Raw genomic sequence first — 13,550 nt, forward strand, 5'->3', positions numbered from 1 at the left:
GAGGACAAATTGTTTTGTTTTATTTGTTATTTTTATGTTAATGTTAGTTATATAGTTAATGAGTAATAGAATTTAGTCACTTAGTATTTTAATTGTTTTTTAGAATGATTAATGATTTGCATGACATATTTAAGGCTTAAAATAATTTGGATTCGAGCATTTCGAGCATGTTCGCGAACGACTCGTTTATGTTAAACGAACCGAATACGAACACAGGTTTGGAGTTCGAAAATTAACGAACGAGCACGAATGTGCAGTTGCTAGTACAAATATTCTTTAATGGTGTAACAGCTCTTGAACACGATGAAATTTACTACAAACTGCAAATACATTAGTTGCATCACAATTTTATGACGTTTTCTTGAATGTGCAGGTTCGAATTTTGGATTTGTTGGCAAATTTCAGCCCTTTATCATATCCTCCAACAACTTTGGAGGCACGAGATGCTTTCACTTTTTTGTGCCCGAAAGTGAATTTCCTTGAAGTTTTCAGGTCTATAAAACGTAACGATTAGCATAGTATTTTAAGGGTGTACAGATCACAGGCGGACAAAACGAAAGGCCCTTGAGTTTGAAAAACTTTAATAATAATTCCTCTTAACCTTCGTAAATTAATGATGTGCATCGTGGAGACAAATGAAGAGTTCGTGGTCACATCGGTGCAAGAGGATATTCCGATATCCAACTGGCGGGACCTTAATCAAAGTTGATCTTAGCTATCACAAATATTTTAATATTAAAGATTCCTTACTAGCTAATCTAGTTGTAAATGGTCGACAAACTTTCTTACTTTTTTTTTTTTGGGGCTTGAGAGGCCAGGCTAGATTCGTTTTGGGAAGAGTATCATGATGAGGGGATATGTTAAAGTTTGAAGGTAATTTCGTCTGTGAACTATAAGAAACTCTCTAGAAGCTTTTAGACAGTATTTTCTATGATGTGGGATAGCTTAAGAAAGATCAATATTCTCACATTTAATAATTTGATATACTTATTGGCTACAGGCATCTCAAAGCTATTTTTTTTTAACTGGAACTTAATTATTTTAAATTGAATTTATTGGACGCTCGTTAGTATCGCCTGATTTATACTCAATTTTTATTTAAATGTACGTACAAGTTTAGGGTTATTGGTCCACCCTCATCTAGACATACATTTTCCTGATCTAATTAATTCACTTTTTTGACAAAAGTAACACTTGATGTCTCTGGCACGACTGTTTATTGAATGCCTGTCATATAAGCTGTTGGCATGCCTTGAATCAGGTCTTCGACCTATGGCGATTCGACTATGTTTCGTTTCGCTGAGCTTACGGTATATATTAGTTACCGTGTCTGTTTTTATTTTGGGTCTTGGTTTTGGATCTATTTTTGGGTCCAGTCCGTTTGGTTGTTTGGTTGTATATATATATATACCTTATATTCATTCTATAAAGATATACTGATTCGTTCCAAACCCTAATAAAATCTGATTTCCCCCAAAATTGTTCTAGTATTCTTGATTGTTCTCTTGTTTTGTTGCATCTTTTATATCGTAAGCTCCATTCAAATATGGGCATTTGTGCATCTAAATTTTGTAGGGAGTTTGATTCTTGGAGGTCTTGAAGTTTAAATAAATGTTCCTATCACTGGTATAGGTCTAGTCCTTGTCATTTTGTTTTTCTAAAATCGGGGTACAAATCACTTACTCACCTTAAGAATCTCTTGACTAATGGAAGTGGTATGCTTCTACAGTTGTTGATGCATTATACTCCATCAGATGGTGAATATATGACACCAGCAATATGGATTTCAACTGTATTAGGACGCTATTGTCAACAAGACCGTCAGATCAATGTATTGAAAGCCAAAGGGGTATCATCATAAGGTTTAGTGGTATTAAAAAAAAGGTCCACAGACATTAAGATCAAAATCATTTTTTCAAGAATGTAATGTAAGGGAGGGTGAAAACAATCTCCCTGGCTTTTAGGATATGGTCTGCAATTTGACTAATAATGGAGTTCATCTAAAAGCATATGCCTGACAGGACAAAATATTGGATAAACTAGACTTACGATTGAAACATACTGTCGTTTTTCCATGCCAATGGCTGAAAAGTGAAAAGGACTAGCTTAAGGTCCAAATGAAAATGCAATTTTCTTTCGAATTGGTTGAGAGTGTTTTTAGAAGTTTGTAGAGCACTGAAACATCTGTGCTGATTACATACTATTGTTAGTGTATGGTCAATTTTCTGAAGCGGAAAATTTCTAGATGAATCTATTTGAAGCTGACAAGTGCTACAAGGAATAATATCAATATGCTACTGTAAATGGTATAAGAATGACTCTTATACTAGAACATCTCTAGAACCAGTGCTACATTCTAACCATATCAGTCACATATTTCTGAATCTAATTAAAACACTTGACCATGAATTTCAGGGAACGCTACTGTGACACTTTCTGAAAAGAATAATTTGAACGGCTGCTACAAGCAATTCTTTTATTTGTATTACGCATCCAAAATGGTCAACATCCAAGAATACCCCAATAAGGTAAACACAAAAAAAAAAAAAAAAGAGATAGAAAATAGACAGCTACTCTTGGATGCATGGAATTCTTAATCTGGAGCAATAACATCAACATGTGCTCTTGTCTTTCTTTCTTTTTTTTCTTTTTTTTTTTCAATCGTTACTTGTGTATCCCACATCTACGCTAACCTATTTTAATAGGGAGGAGGAGGGTTCAACTAGGTTTATTGAAGAATCGATGGGTACTGAACCATCATCGAATTAGACGAGTGCATTATGCATCCGTATGGATTTAAGTCACTTAAAGTGGCAACTCACATGTAGTATCAAGTGATAGAAGGCAAGATTTAAACCCTTAACTTTTCATCCCACCAATCCTTAATAATATGTGCTGTTGTCGATGGTATCATTCGTATAATTAAGTTCACAGCTATAAGAATTGAATGACTATTATGTATTGTTACATCACTTTGATTTAACTTTTCGTCGCACCAATCCTTAATAATATGTGCTGTTGTCGATGGTATCATTCGTATTATTAAGTTCAGAGCTGTAAGAATTGAATTACTATGTATTGTTACATCACTTTGAAATCCTGCCGCCCACCTACGCACTCGTCTGTAGGTGGTTACAAGTGAGAGATTAATATCTACTTTCATAAGCTATTCTAGTAGGATTTTCGTTTAGTTTTAATTATACTATTTTATTAGTAGGAGGTTTTATTTTTTTTCCTCAAATCTAAGAGTTTTTTCATAGTTATAAATTTAATTCGGAATTTATTAGCCCTTCTCATCACATCTCTCAACTAATATCAGTTTTGAACTTCTACCAATTGGATAGCAAGTCTAAGGAAATATACATGCACATATATTTATGCTGCATCTCGTTCAATTTGTCAGATTTAATGGTTTATGATTCACAGTATAATCTTTTTAATTTTGTAGTTCTGTTAAATTTAAAGAGTTTCTATATTAGATATATGTGTGTCATGTTTTATGTATTTTCTACCGTTTTTGCAGATTTCTCTATCAAGGAAATCATGCTGGACGATTTTCAACAAGTTTATTAATAATACTGACTTCTGTTTCATCACAAAACAAAGATTAAGTTTCTTACTGAACATGACAACAAAAAACAAAGTAGTTTTTCCAGTTTTGTATCAATTGAACCGGTCAAACTCGAACAATAATTAGCTCAATTGGTCAAAATCCATGGAAAACCAGTTTTTTTTTTAAATCGGTTCTTACTAAATATTTTAAATTTTTTTTAAAAAAATCTCAATGTTGTCCAATTTATTTAATATTAAGATAGGGTGAAGTGAAAGCTCATTGGCTCCCGTAAACAATGTGCCAAATTTAGCGGATGCATGGAGTGGTAAGCAAAAACCATATCCAGGATTGAAGGGTTTAAATCAATACAGTGCCGTTCAAAGCTGGCGGAGCAATTTGGGCGGTTGTTGTCCCCTTCAGCTACAGGCTTGAAGAACTTCCCACTACCGAAAAGGCAGAAATTGAAAAACAAGCCAACAGCGATGCCCAATGGCCAAGTTGGCTTCATGCCAATATTGAACATTATTATAATAATAAATAAACAGGGTAGTACGTCTACGTGACCCTTAAACTATTATGAAATTGAACTTTTAACCCTACAACTACTATTAATTAGACAGTTTTAATCCTTCGATTAATCAAAACGCATACTTATAACTCTTCTGTCAATTTAAGCTGTTATGTCCAACAGAAACAGTAACAAAAGTGGCAAGAACCACCTCCACCATTTTGTTGCAGTACTCAATGACTCACACAGTCGTTGAAAGGATTATAAGTATACGACTATTATGAAATTAAACTTTTATCCCCACAACTACTATTAATTAGACAGTTTCAATCCTTCAATTGATTTAAAACGTGTATTTATAACTCTTCCGTCAGTTTGAGTCATTATGTCTAACAGAAACAGCATCAAAAGCGTCAAGAACCACCTCCATTGTTCCGTTACACTCAACGACTTGCTTGCATCCATAAAAGAATTACAACTATACGCACTACTATGAAATTGAACTTTTAATCTTACAACTACTGTTAAATAGACAGTTTTAACCCTTCAACTAATTAAAACGTATATTTATATCTCTTGTGTCAATTTGAGTCGTTACATCCAACAGAAATAGCATCGATGAAAGGATTACAAGTGTACGTTTTAATCAGTTAAAGGGGGACTAAAACTATTCACTTAACAGTTGCACGTTGAAAAGTTTAAATTTTATATTTAATAGTTTGAGAGCCAGCCAAAGGGACATTTTGCCCTCAATAATAGTACGTATCATATCATCTTCTTTGGAGACAATTATTTTATCCTCTCTTTCTTTCTTTTTGGGTTGGCGTTACGTTGGTCCAGTTTTGCGGCCATGGTTGTGATGTTATTAAAAAAGGGGGACAAAAATGATTCATTCCCAGTCATCAGTTCACCCTCGCTGCTGCAAAGTTTATCTAGTATTCATCCAGCCACGTGGCAGCCCACGGCTTCGTCTGATGAATCTATGATCTGTTTATGAGTCCCACGGGCTCCAACCCGGCCCTACCATAGCCCAACCTTATCTTTTCCACCTTCATATTTCATAACAGGCAGGAGTCGAGTCGAGTCAAGTCAAGCCACGCCCCTTTCCGTCTCCCCTGTCTCGTCGTTACCCTCTTTATGCTCTAGAAGCCTATGTTTTCAGAACCGGACCGGATAGCGACTCGGCCGAGGTCAGGGGTCAGGGGTCAATGGGTTCGACCGGGGGTCGATAGGGGTCGAACCGGATGACGTCATAAATAAAAATTATTTTAAAATTAAAATGTTATATATATAATATCTAATAATATATTGATATTAATAAAGGCATATTCATATATATTTGATGTTTCAAATATATTTAACAAGAAAATACAAAGAAATTAGAACAATCAAGTAGCAATTTATATTATTTAATAAATATTAACAAGTTTAGAATTAAAATTATGAATTTAATTGAAAAATAACATCAAATTTTAGGACAATATTTATAAAGTATCAAATATTTGAGGTATATCAATAAGTTTTAACAATTTAGGGGGTCAAAACATAATATTAAAAAGTTTGAATTTTTTTTTTAAAAAAATACTGTTGAACCGGAAAAACCGGTTTTTTCCCGGTCAAACCCGGTCAAACCCGGTTTTTGACCGGCTTTGACCGGGTTTTAAATTTCCGGTTTTCTAATGTGACTCGGACCGGCTACCTGGCCGGTTCCCGGTTCAACCGGTTCGACCGGCCGGTCCGGTCCGAGTTTGAAAACAGAGCTAGAAGCCTGGTTCTAGATATCTTCCAATATTGCTGTTCCTGTGTGCGACACCCTCACGGCAACAATCGTGGAACCTCATTTCTCAATCAGTCATACACTAGGATTTGGATTGTGAATGTGATTTGATCAAAATCAAATCATGATTAAGGTGGGAAAAAAAATAAAAACCTTAATTTCACAAGAGTGGAAACTAAAAATCTTGTTTGGATTGCTTTTCTTTAAAATTTTTTTTTTTGTTCGTGATATTTGTTTCTGTACATTTCTCAATCGCCGTGGTAGTAATTTTTTTTTCCCTTCTAAAAACTCTTCGAAAAAGATGCAATCTAGACAACTTTCATTTTTCTTTGGAAACAATTGCTACATTTTGGATAATTTGGTTCTTATTTAGAATAAATCTTATATACACTGATAGTGCATGCACTATCACTGTTGGATCCATGGCACATGTGCAAAAATTAAATTTCAAATTCAAATTTTGCATGGTTGTCATTCATCCAACGCTGACAGTATATACGCTGTCGGTGTAGGAAAGATTAATCCTTTTATTTGTCCTCCAAATTGATAAATTAAGGCGCAACCAAAAGAACAAAACGTAGAACTCTTAATATTTTGTGCCTGCTATACAAGTCACTTAGTGTAAGATTTTGCTTTGATTAAATGGCGTAGCATGAGGATCAAAATAATTGTTCTAGGACTCTAATGTGAGTAAGGTCCCCATGGTTACAAGTTCAACCTAATTGGTGAACCATGTCCATGTGGGTGTTGGGCGAAAATTTCCGTGTGAATCTCGTTTGATTGTACAGTTACAAAAACATGGGAGCTTTAAGGATTATGAAAGAAACCAGACGACAGCAGGGGAACTTTCGTCCTACGCAACCAGCACAGTTGATTGATGGATAATTACATAGAAAAGTCGAAGTGGGAAGAGAAAATGGCAGATTGAGACAACGGAGTTTACAGTAACTGTATAGATGAGGACGAGGGATGGCACCTTGTTTTTAAGTGCGCATGAATAAAAATATAGAACGAAGGAGCTTATGCTTGTCGGTTGCTCCATAATGTAAGCCATCGGCTATGCAGGAATGGCTCGTGAGTATTCCGTCCAAAATGGGATCAGGCCAGGATTTTTTCTGGATGGCGGCCAGGATGTTGAAACAGGTTGAGTTCCCATTTCTCAACCATGCACAGTAAATGAAGTTTACCGACTCAACTTGAGCTTTGGAATGATAGAATATCATCGCGCCAACATGAGTTGATTCAGTCAACAAGGACGTGTCATTTTTTTTTTTTTAAAAGATTATGTGTTCGAATTTCTTTGTTGATGTGATGACTGTATTAATGATGGATGATTTATAAGATTCCTTCCTTATATGCTACCTATGATGGTACCTAGAGCATGTATTGATCGGTGATCGAAATCGAATTTTCCCGAACTTTTATTTACCAAACAAAAAATGTTGGACTGCTAAATTACCATTGGGTAGTAATTAGAGTATGGTAGTAGGAGAATTTCTTGAAATATTACTTATTTCAAAAAAAGATAGAAAAGTAGTGTTGCTTTAAGATTTGTACTAAACTTAGGGTTGCCGCATTTGGCCGTGAAATATTCATTTATTTTGCTCCTCAAAGTGGACCAAACGGAATTTTTTTTCAATAGAAAAATGGTTCACCGCATGTGACAGAGCATGCAACGAACGAAAAATTTTGATCGCCGCACCCAGTTGGGTGCGGAGGCTACTTTTTTTTTTAATTTAAAATAAAATTCTCTTTTTTTTTAAACTAAACCCTAAACCCTAATTTTTCAACCCAAAACCCTAATTTGTCTGGAATGTATTATGCTTTAAAACAAAAAATATGTTAAAAATCCGTTAGTTTTTTCATCATAATCGGTGATCAACCATTGATGAATGGCTAGAAGCGAGGTTTAGATTTCATTTTAAAATACAAAAATTAATTTAAATTGAAAAATGCCGAAGTCGTATCCTATTTTAAAAATTTTTTATTTTACGAATAATTTAAGGCACTATAAATAATGTAACATCTAACCCTAAATGTCTAATATAGCTAAATAAGAAGTATTGTCATGGTTTAAAGCGCGAGACAATGCTGGGGACGACAAACTCCATATGGGCAGGATTTCTTTTTTGATGGGCAAGATTTCTTTGAGAAAATCTGTGGATGGGGAGGGAAGAAATTGGGGATATGGGTCGAAGTAGAGAAATGGAAGTACATAAATGGAGTTGTGTGGGGATGAAATGGCTGCATTTGATGAAAAATTCGCCTTGATCTGCGACTAATCGAACGGATGACAATAAAAAAAAGTGCTGATGGAGTGTATTGACCGTTGATCAATTGTGATCAATAACTATAGGACTTCGCCGTATCTGTTTAAGGATGCGACTATTGCCAGACGCCATAAATTCCACACTCTTAATAACGGTGCTCCAAATCTGCCGCTTTGATCATATTCTTTAAAAAGAAAATTTTCTAAAATTTGCTTTGGTCTTACATTTTTTTTTAAAAAAAACCTAATATAAATTGAATTCTGTTTAATTGTGTTTGGATTGCATTTTCCATGATTTTTCATGGAAAAATTACTGTAGCGATTTGATGTATGTGAGGGAAAAAGGTAATAGGGAAATGTGATCATGAAAAACGACGTAGTTGTGTTTGGATTGCATTTTCCGTCATTTTTCATGGAAAAAATATTGTAGCGATTTGATATATGTGAGGGAAAAAGGTGATAGAGAAATGTGATCACGGAAAAAGATAATATTTTTCGACGAAAAATCGCAATCCAAACAAGGCCGTCAACTCAATTGCAACGACCCTTGTTTGGAAGTCAAGTTTGTCTGCTACAAATTTTTTAAAAATTTTAGCTACAGTAACCTCAAAAAACTTTTCAAAATTTTTAAACTATAAATTTCAAAATATTCAAAAAAACACATACTTTTTAAAAAAATTTTTACAGTAAATTACAGTAAAATTTTAGAGAAACAACTAAAAAATTAACCTTCCAAACGGGGCTCGAAACACCAAATTTGTGATGATTTGTCTTATCGGCAATATTTCAAGAAATTGGCCCATGGTAGTAATATTATTGAAGGGGATAAGGATGCCAGCATAAAAATTCTCTTTATCTTCGACATAAGATAGGGAGTCATTCACAAATATTAATCCTCTATCCAGTTCCAGGTCCATCAGATCAGAGACTGAATGATTGTGATTATAACAGAAACCGATACTTGCCACGTGGAACGAACCGGTCGACTTGATCCCTTGATATATCATCGTGTGTGATTCTACCGTTTTCTGTTCTGTTGCTAGTACCAGTACACCTCTCCCATTTGGCCACTGCCCAGTAGAGGCAGTCCTATAAATATCCCTCTGCAAACCGCCGTCCCACAATTTCTCAATTCCATTCTTCTGAATCTTCTCTCCCCTTCTCCTAAAGCAAAGAAGCAGATTGATTCTTTTCCTTAATTGCCGCTGTACCTCAATCTTTAATCTCCCTGATAGTAGTAGAAGTAGTAGTGGGAGAAATTACTTGTAATGGGTTCCCGAGAGTTTGTCGAGTTGATCCCGGGTCTGCCGGAAGAAATCGGTCTGGAGTGCTTGACTCGCTTGCACTACTCAGCTCACGGGGTCGCCTCCCGAGTCTGCAAGCGCTGGCTTCATCTGCTCCAGAGCAGGGATTTCTACTATCACCGCAGAAAAGCCGGGCAGACCCACAAAGCTGCCTGCTTCGTTCAGGCCCTTCCTGTTCCCTCGGAGTCCAAGCCGCTGGGCCCCCCGAGTTACGGGATCTCCGTTTTCGACTCGGTCACCGGGACCTGGGACCGAGTCGACCCGGTTCCCAGGTACCCTGCTGGGCTGCCCTTCTTCTGCCAGATTACCAGCACCGAGGGGAAGCTCTTCGTCACGGGCGGGTGGGACCCGTCGACCTGGGACCCGGTCAGGGACGTGTTCCAGTACGAGTTCACGACTCGGAGTTGGACTCAGTGCGCTGACATGCCCTCCACCCGATCGTTCTTCGCGGTTGGCGCGGTGGAGGGGCGAATCTTCGTCGCCGGAGGCCACGACGAGAGCAAGAACGCGCTGAGCTCGGCGTGGGTGTACGACATCAACGGGAATGAGTGGAGCGAGCTGGGGCGGATGAGCGAGGAGCGAGACGAGTGCGAGGGGACGATCATCGGGTCGGAGTTCTGGGTGGTGAGCGGGTACGATACGGAGACGCAGGGCGGGTTCAAGAGCAGCGCCGAGTGGTACGAGCTGGGAACGGGTGAGTGGAAGCGAGTGGAGGACGGGTGGAGGGTGACCCAATGTCCGAGGTCGTGCGTCAGGGTGGGAGGCGAGGGGGAATTGACAAGCTGGGCCGAGTGCGACTCGGCGGTGCGAGTCGGTGCATGTGGAGTTGACCTGGGGGATAATGCCCTGGTCACGGGCTCACCTTATCAGGGTGCGCCCCATGGATTCTTCCTGGCAGAGAAGAGCAGAGGAGGGCAAAATGGCAAATTCACCAAGCTGGACGTCCCTGACGAGTTTTCTGGATTTGTTCAATCCGGTTGCTACGTGGAGATTTGATTTGAGTCTCTCTTTTTCTTTTTCTTTTTTCCCCCATTTTCTGGGGGCTCTTTTTTTTTTTTTTTAAATATCGGGATTTTTTTCTTTTTTTTTTCTTTTTTTTTTTAAAGAAAAAAAGCCGGTATGACAGATGCAAACTAATATAAATAGTAGTAGTAGTATTAGTGAAGTAATTAGTGGGGAGTAAAATTTCTACGTTGGTAGCTAGTAAAATGACAAAGGGTAGGAGGAGCAAGAGTGATGAGTGATGGGGATGAAAAAAAAGGTTTGTGAAGTAATTTGGCCTTTGTATGATATTATATTATAAGCCCTCAATTTTAATGCAATTGAATTGATGATACTTTCTTCTGTTTCTTTGCCTTTTTTGGGTGCTTGCCTTGTCCTCCTCATCTCTTGAATTTTCTTTGAAACCTTTTTGGCATTTGCACAACACATACATGTAGATCACTTTTACAGATTCTGATTTAAATCTCCTTTTTTATTTTTTGGAGAATTGGCGAGCTATATATAATAAAATAAAAATTTACACGTTAACTGTTAATTTTTTCCTCTTATTTTTCTCTACAATTCTAAGAAGATCAGGGGAAAATTTGATTCAAAAATAACTTTATTAATCAGGGCCTAGTCATAAAGTTAGCAGCTTGATTAGAAAAAAAAAAAAGAATTTAGAGAGGAACATTATGTTTTACTGCTTAATCAGGGCCTAAATTTTGGTAGTCTTTAAGACTTGGTAGGGTGGAAAGTTAAAAGTTGAAACTTGTCTCCCACCACTTGTCACTTCTAAGTGGTTTAAATTTATGCGGATGTGTAGTACATTCGTTTAATTTGATAGTTTTCGTATACTTAATAGATCCGGTTGAACTCTCTCCCTAAAATAGGTTGGAGTAGGTGTAGGTGTAAAGTAGATAAGTGACGATTAAAAAAAAATTAGAACCTAAATTATTTAGGTGGCAGAAAAAAATATGGAAGAGAAATATTATTGAATCCTTAGGCATTAAAGTCATTATTTTTCTTATCATTTTTATGTTTTTAACATCATTTTCCATCCCTTTTCACGTTCCCATATTGTCGAGAATTCTAAGAATCCTCAATTATTTATGTTTCGTTTGACAAATAGATATATTACATATGAGTGCACCTTCGTTACACTTAATTTTGTTGCATTTTTATGACGGCTTTGCCATGCTAGAAATGCAGGCCACACAGTAGCATGCTTTTTTGTGATTAAAACTACACAGTAGCCATTCGAGGGAGTTGGATACTTTTGCTGCGTTTCGTACTTAAAAAGGAGCAATATTTAGGCCCCACGCTATATTCGCACTTTTATGCTGGTACGGATAACCGACGGCATGGATCAAAGCCCATGTCCAATCCCTAGAATAGAATAAGGCTCACACTTAGGCACGATTAACTGACGGCTGCAATTAAACCTGTCGCACATTATTTCCCACAATAATAGATTGCTGTAAAAAGTGCAATTCGTGTAAATCATGGTCCTAATCACAACTGGTTTTAGATGATTTAGTTACTAGGTGAAACTTAAAAGTGTATAGGCGCCTATGTAGGTTAGGAAAATTTAAAGGGTGTGTGACAGTGTGCACAGTTTTGATCTAGAGATCGGAACCACTCCGTTTAGCCCTTCTTGGCTCAATTAGCTCCTCTTTTAGATAGGTTAAGAGTGCGAGTGGGAGTAGGATTAGTATAAAAGCCGCTGATTGACAAAAAGAAAAAAAAAAGTAAATCATGGTCCCCTGAATCATAATGTAGTATGAAAAATAAGTAGTAGATCGTTGAAATTAGAATTTTCCGGTTAGCAGTTTAGATGATCAACTCGAAACTTACAAATTGTGTACAATGGATAAAGGCTAATATCCCATTTGTACAGGGATAAGTTGGGGCCCTTTTCTCTCCCTTCTAATGTTTTTTTTTTTTTATTATAAAATTTATGAAGGATCTCCCTTCTAATGTTGTAGCCCAATTTTTGTTATAAGGATCTTACCAAATTAAATAAAGGGTTAAAAACAAAAAAGCCCCCTGTGATAAATCTAATACACAGAAAAGCCCCCCATGGTTTCAGAATATACAACACGACCTCTCATGCTTTGAACTAAATTGTAAAGGTGACGGAATCCGTTAAACTTAACGGAAATGACATATTGGAACCTAAAAATTTTTTTTTATATCTAATTTTTATCAAATATACCTATTCTACCCCTTAACTCTCAATTCTCTCTACTTAGAAAATAAAATAAATGATTTTTTGAGCTGTTTTTTTGTTGAATTATATCAGGGTATTTTGGTCATTTTGACCATTTCCGTTAAGTTTAACGGATTCCGTCACCTTTACAATTTAGTTCAAAGTATGAGGGGTCGTGTTGTATATTTTGAAACCATGGGGGGCTTTTCTGTGTATTAGATTTATCACAGGGGGTTTTTTTGTTTTTTACCCTTAAATAAATACACAAGGAGGGTTTTGTTCAAATCAGCAAGGTTGTTACATGAGCCTGCAAATATGTTCAAGTCACGCAATCAGTGCTCCGATTTAGCATTGGTGAGATGCATCTGTAAGTAACAACATATGTTTAGTCTTACGATTTTACTCGTTAACACATCTGATGTTTATAAAAACTATCATATATATATATATATATATATATACATACTAACAATTATTATCTTTTTTTATATTTATATACTTTCTCTATTTAAACTTACATATCTTCTTTTATATTTATTTATTTTTTTAATTAATCTTATATTTATAAAAATATGATACTTAAAATATATCTTAACGACTGTCCTGCGAGCGCATGATAGACAAACCGTTAGTCTTACGGTAGGCAAAACTATTGCAGCCGCATTTTAACACAGAGGGACTTGGGAGCACATGCTCTGTAGGAGTAGTAGCTCCGTAAGGTACAAGAAAGAACATTCTCTTGGCTGCTGCCTGTGGGATTGCTTTCATCACTCAAAACAGGCAGCAAATTTGGGTATTATCCGCAATCAGTGCCCTTCTAATCCAACTCTCCTTCTAGGAGAATTAATGCTGCAGAGTCTAATAAGGGACAGTCCGATCCAAGTGGAGACAACTATTCCTAATTTTAACAAGGGACCGATACTTACACGCATCCGATAATTAGATA

The 13,550-nt window shown here is 36.6% G+C and overlaps 1 protein-coding gene across 1 annotated transcript; it reads left to right on the forward strand.

Moving 5' to 3' along the window:
• The first annotated feature begins 9,114 nt into the window (after nt 1-9,114).
• LOC113697124 (F-box/kelch-repeat protein At2g44130-like) lies at nt 9,115-10,747 on the forward strand. The gene has a single exon (XM_027216592.2). It carries the CDS (start codon nt 9,376-9,378, stop codon nt 10,405-10,407), a length of 1,032 nt encoding a protein of 343 aa, XP_027072393.1. The 5' UTR covers nt 9,115-9,375; the 3' UTR covers nt 10,408-10,747.
• The last annotated feature ends 2,803 nt before the right edge of the window (nt 10,748-13,550 follow it).

This window comes from Coffea arabica, chromosome 6e (assembly GCF_036785885.1).
Source record: "Coffea arabica cultivar ET-39 chromosome 6e, Coffea Arabica ET-39 HiFi, whole genome shotgun sequence".
NCBI lineage: Eukaryota > Viridiplantae > Streptophyta > Magnoliopsida > Gentianales > Rubiaceae > Coffea > Coffea arabica.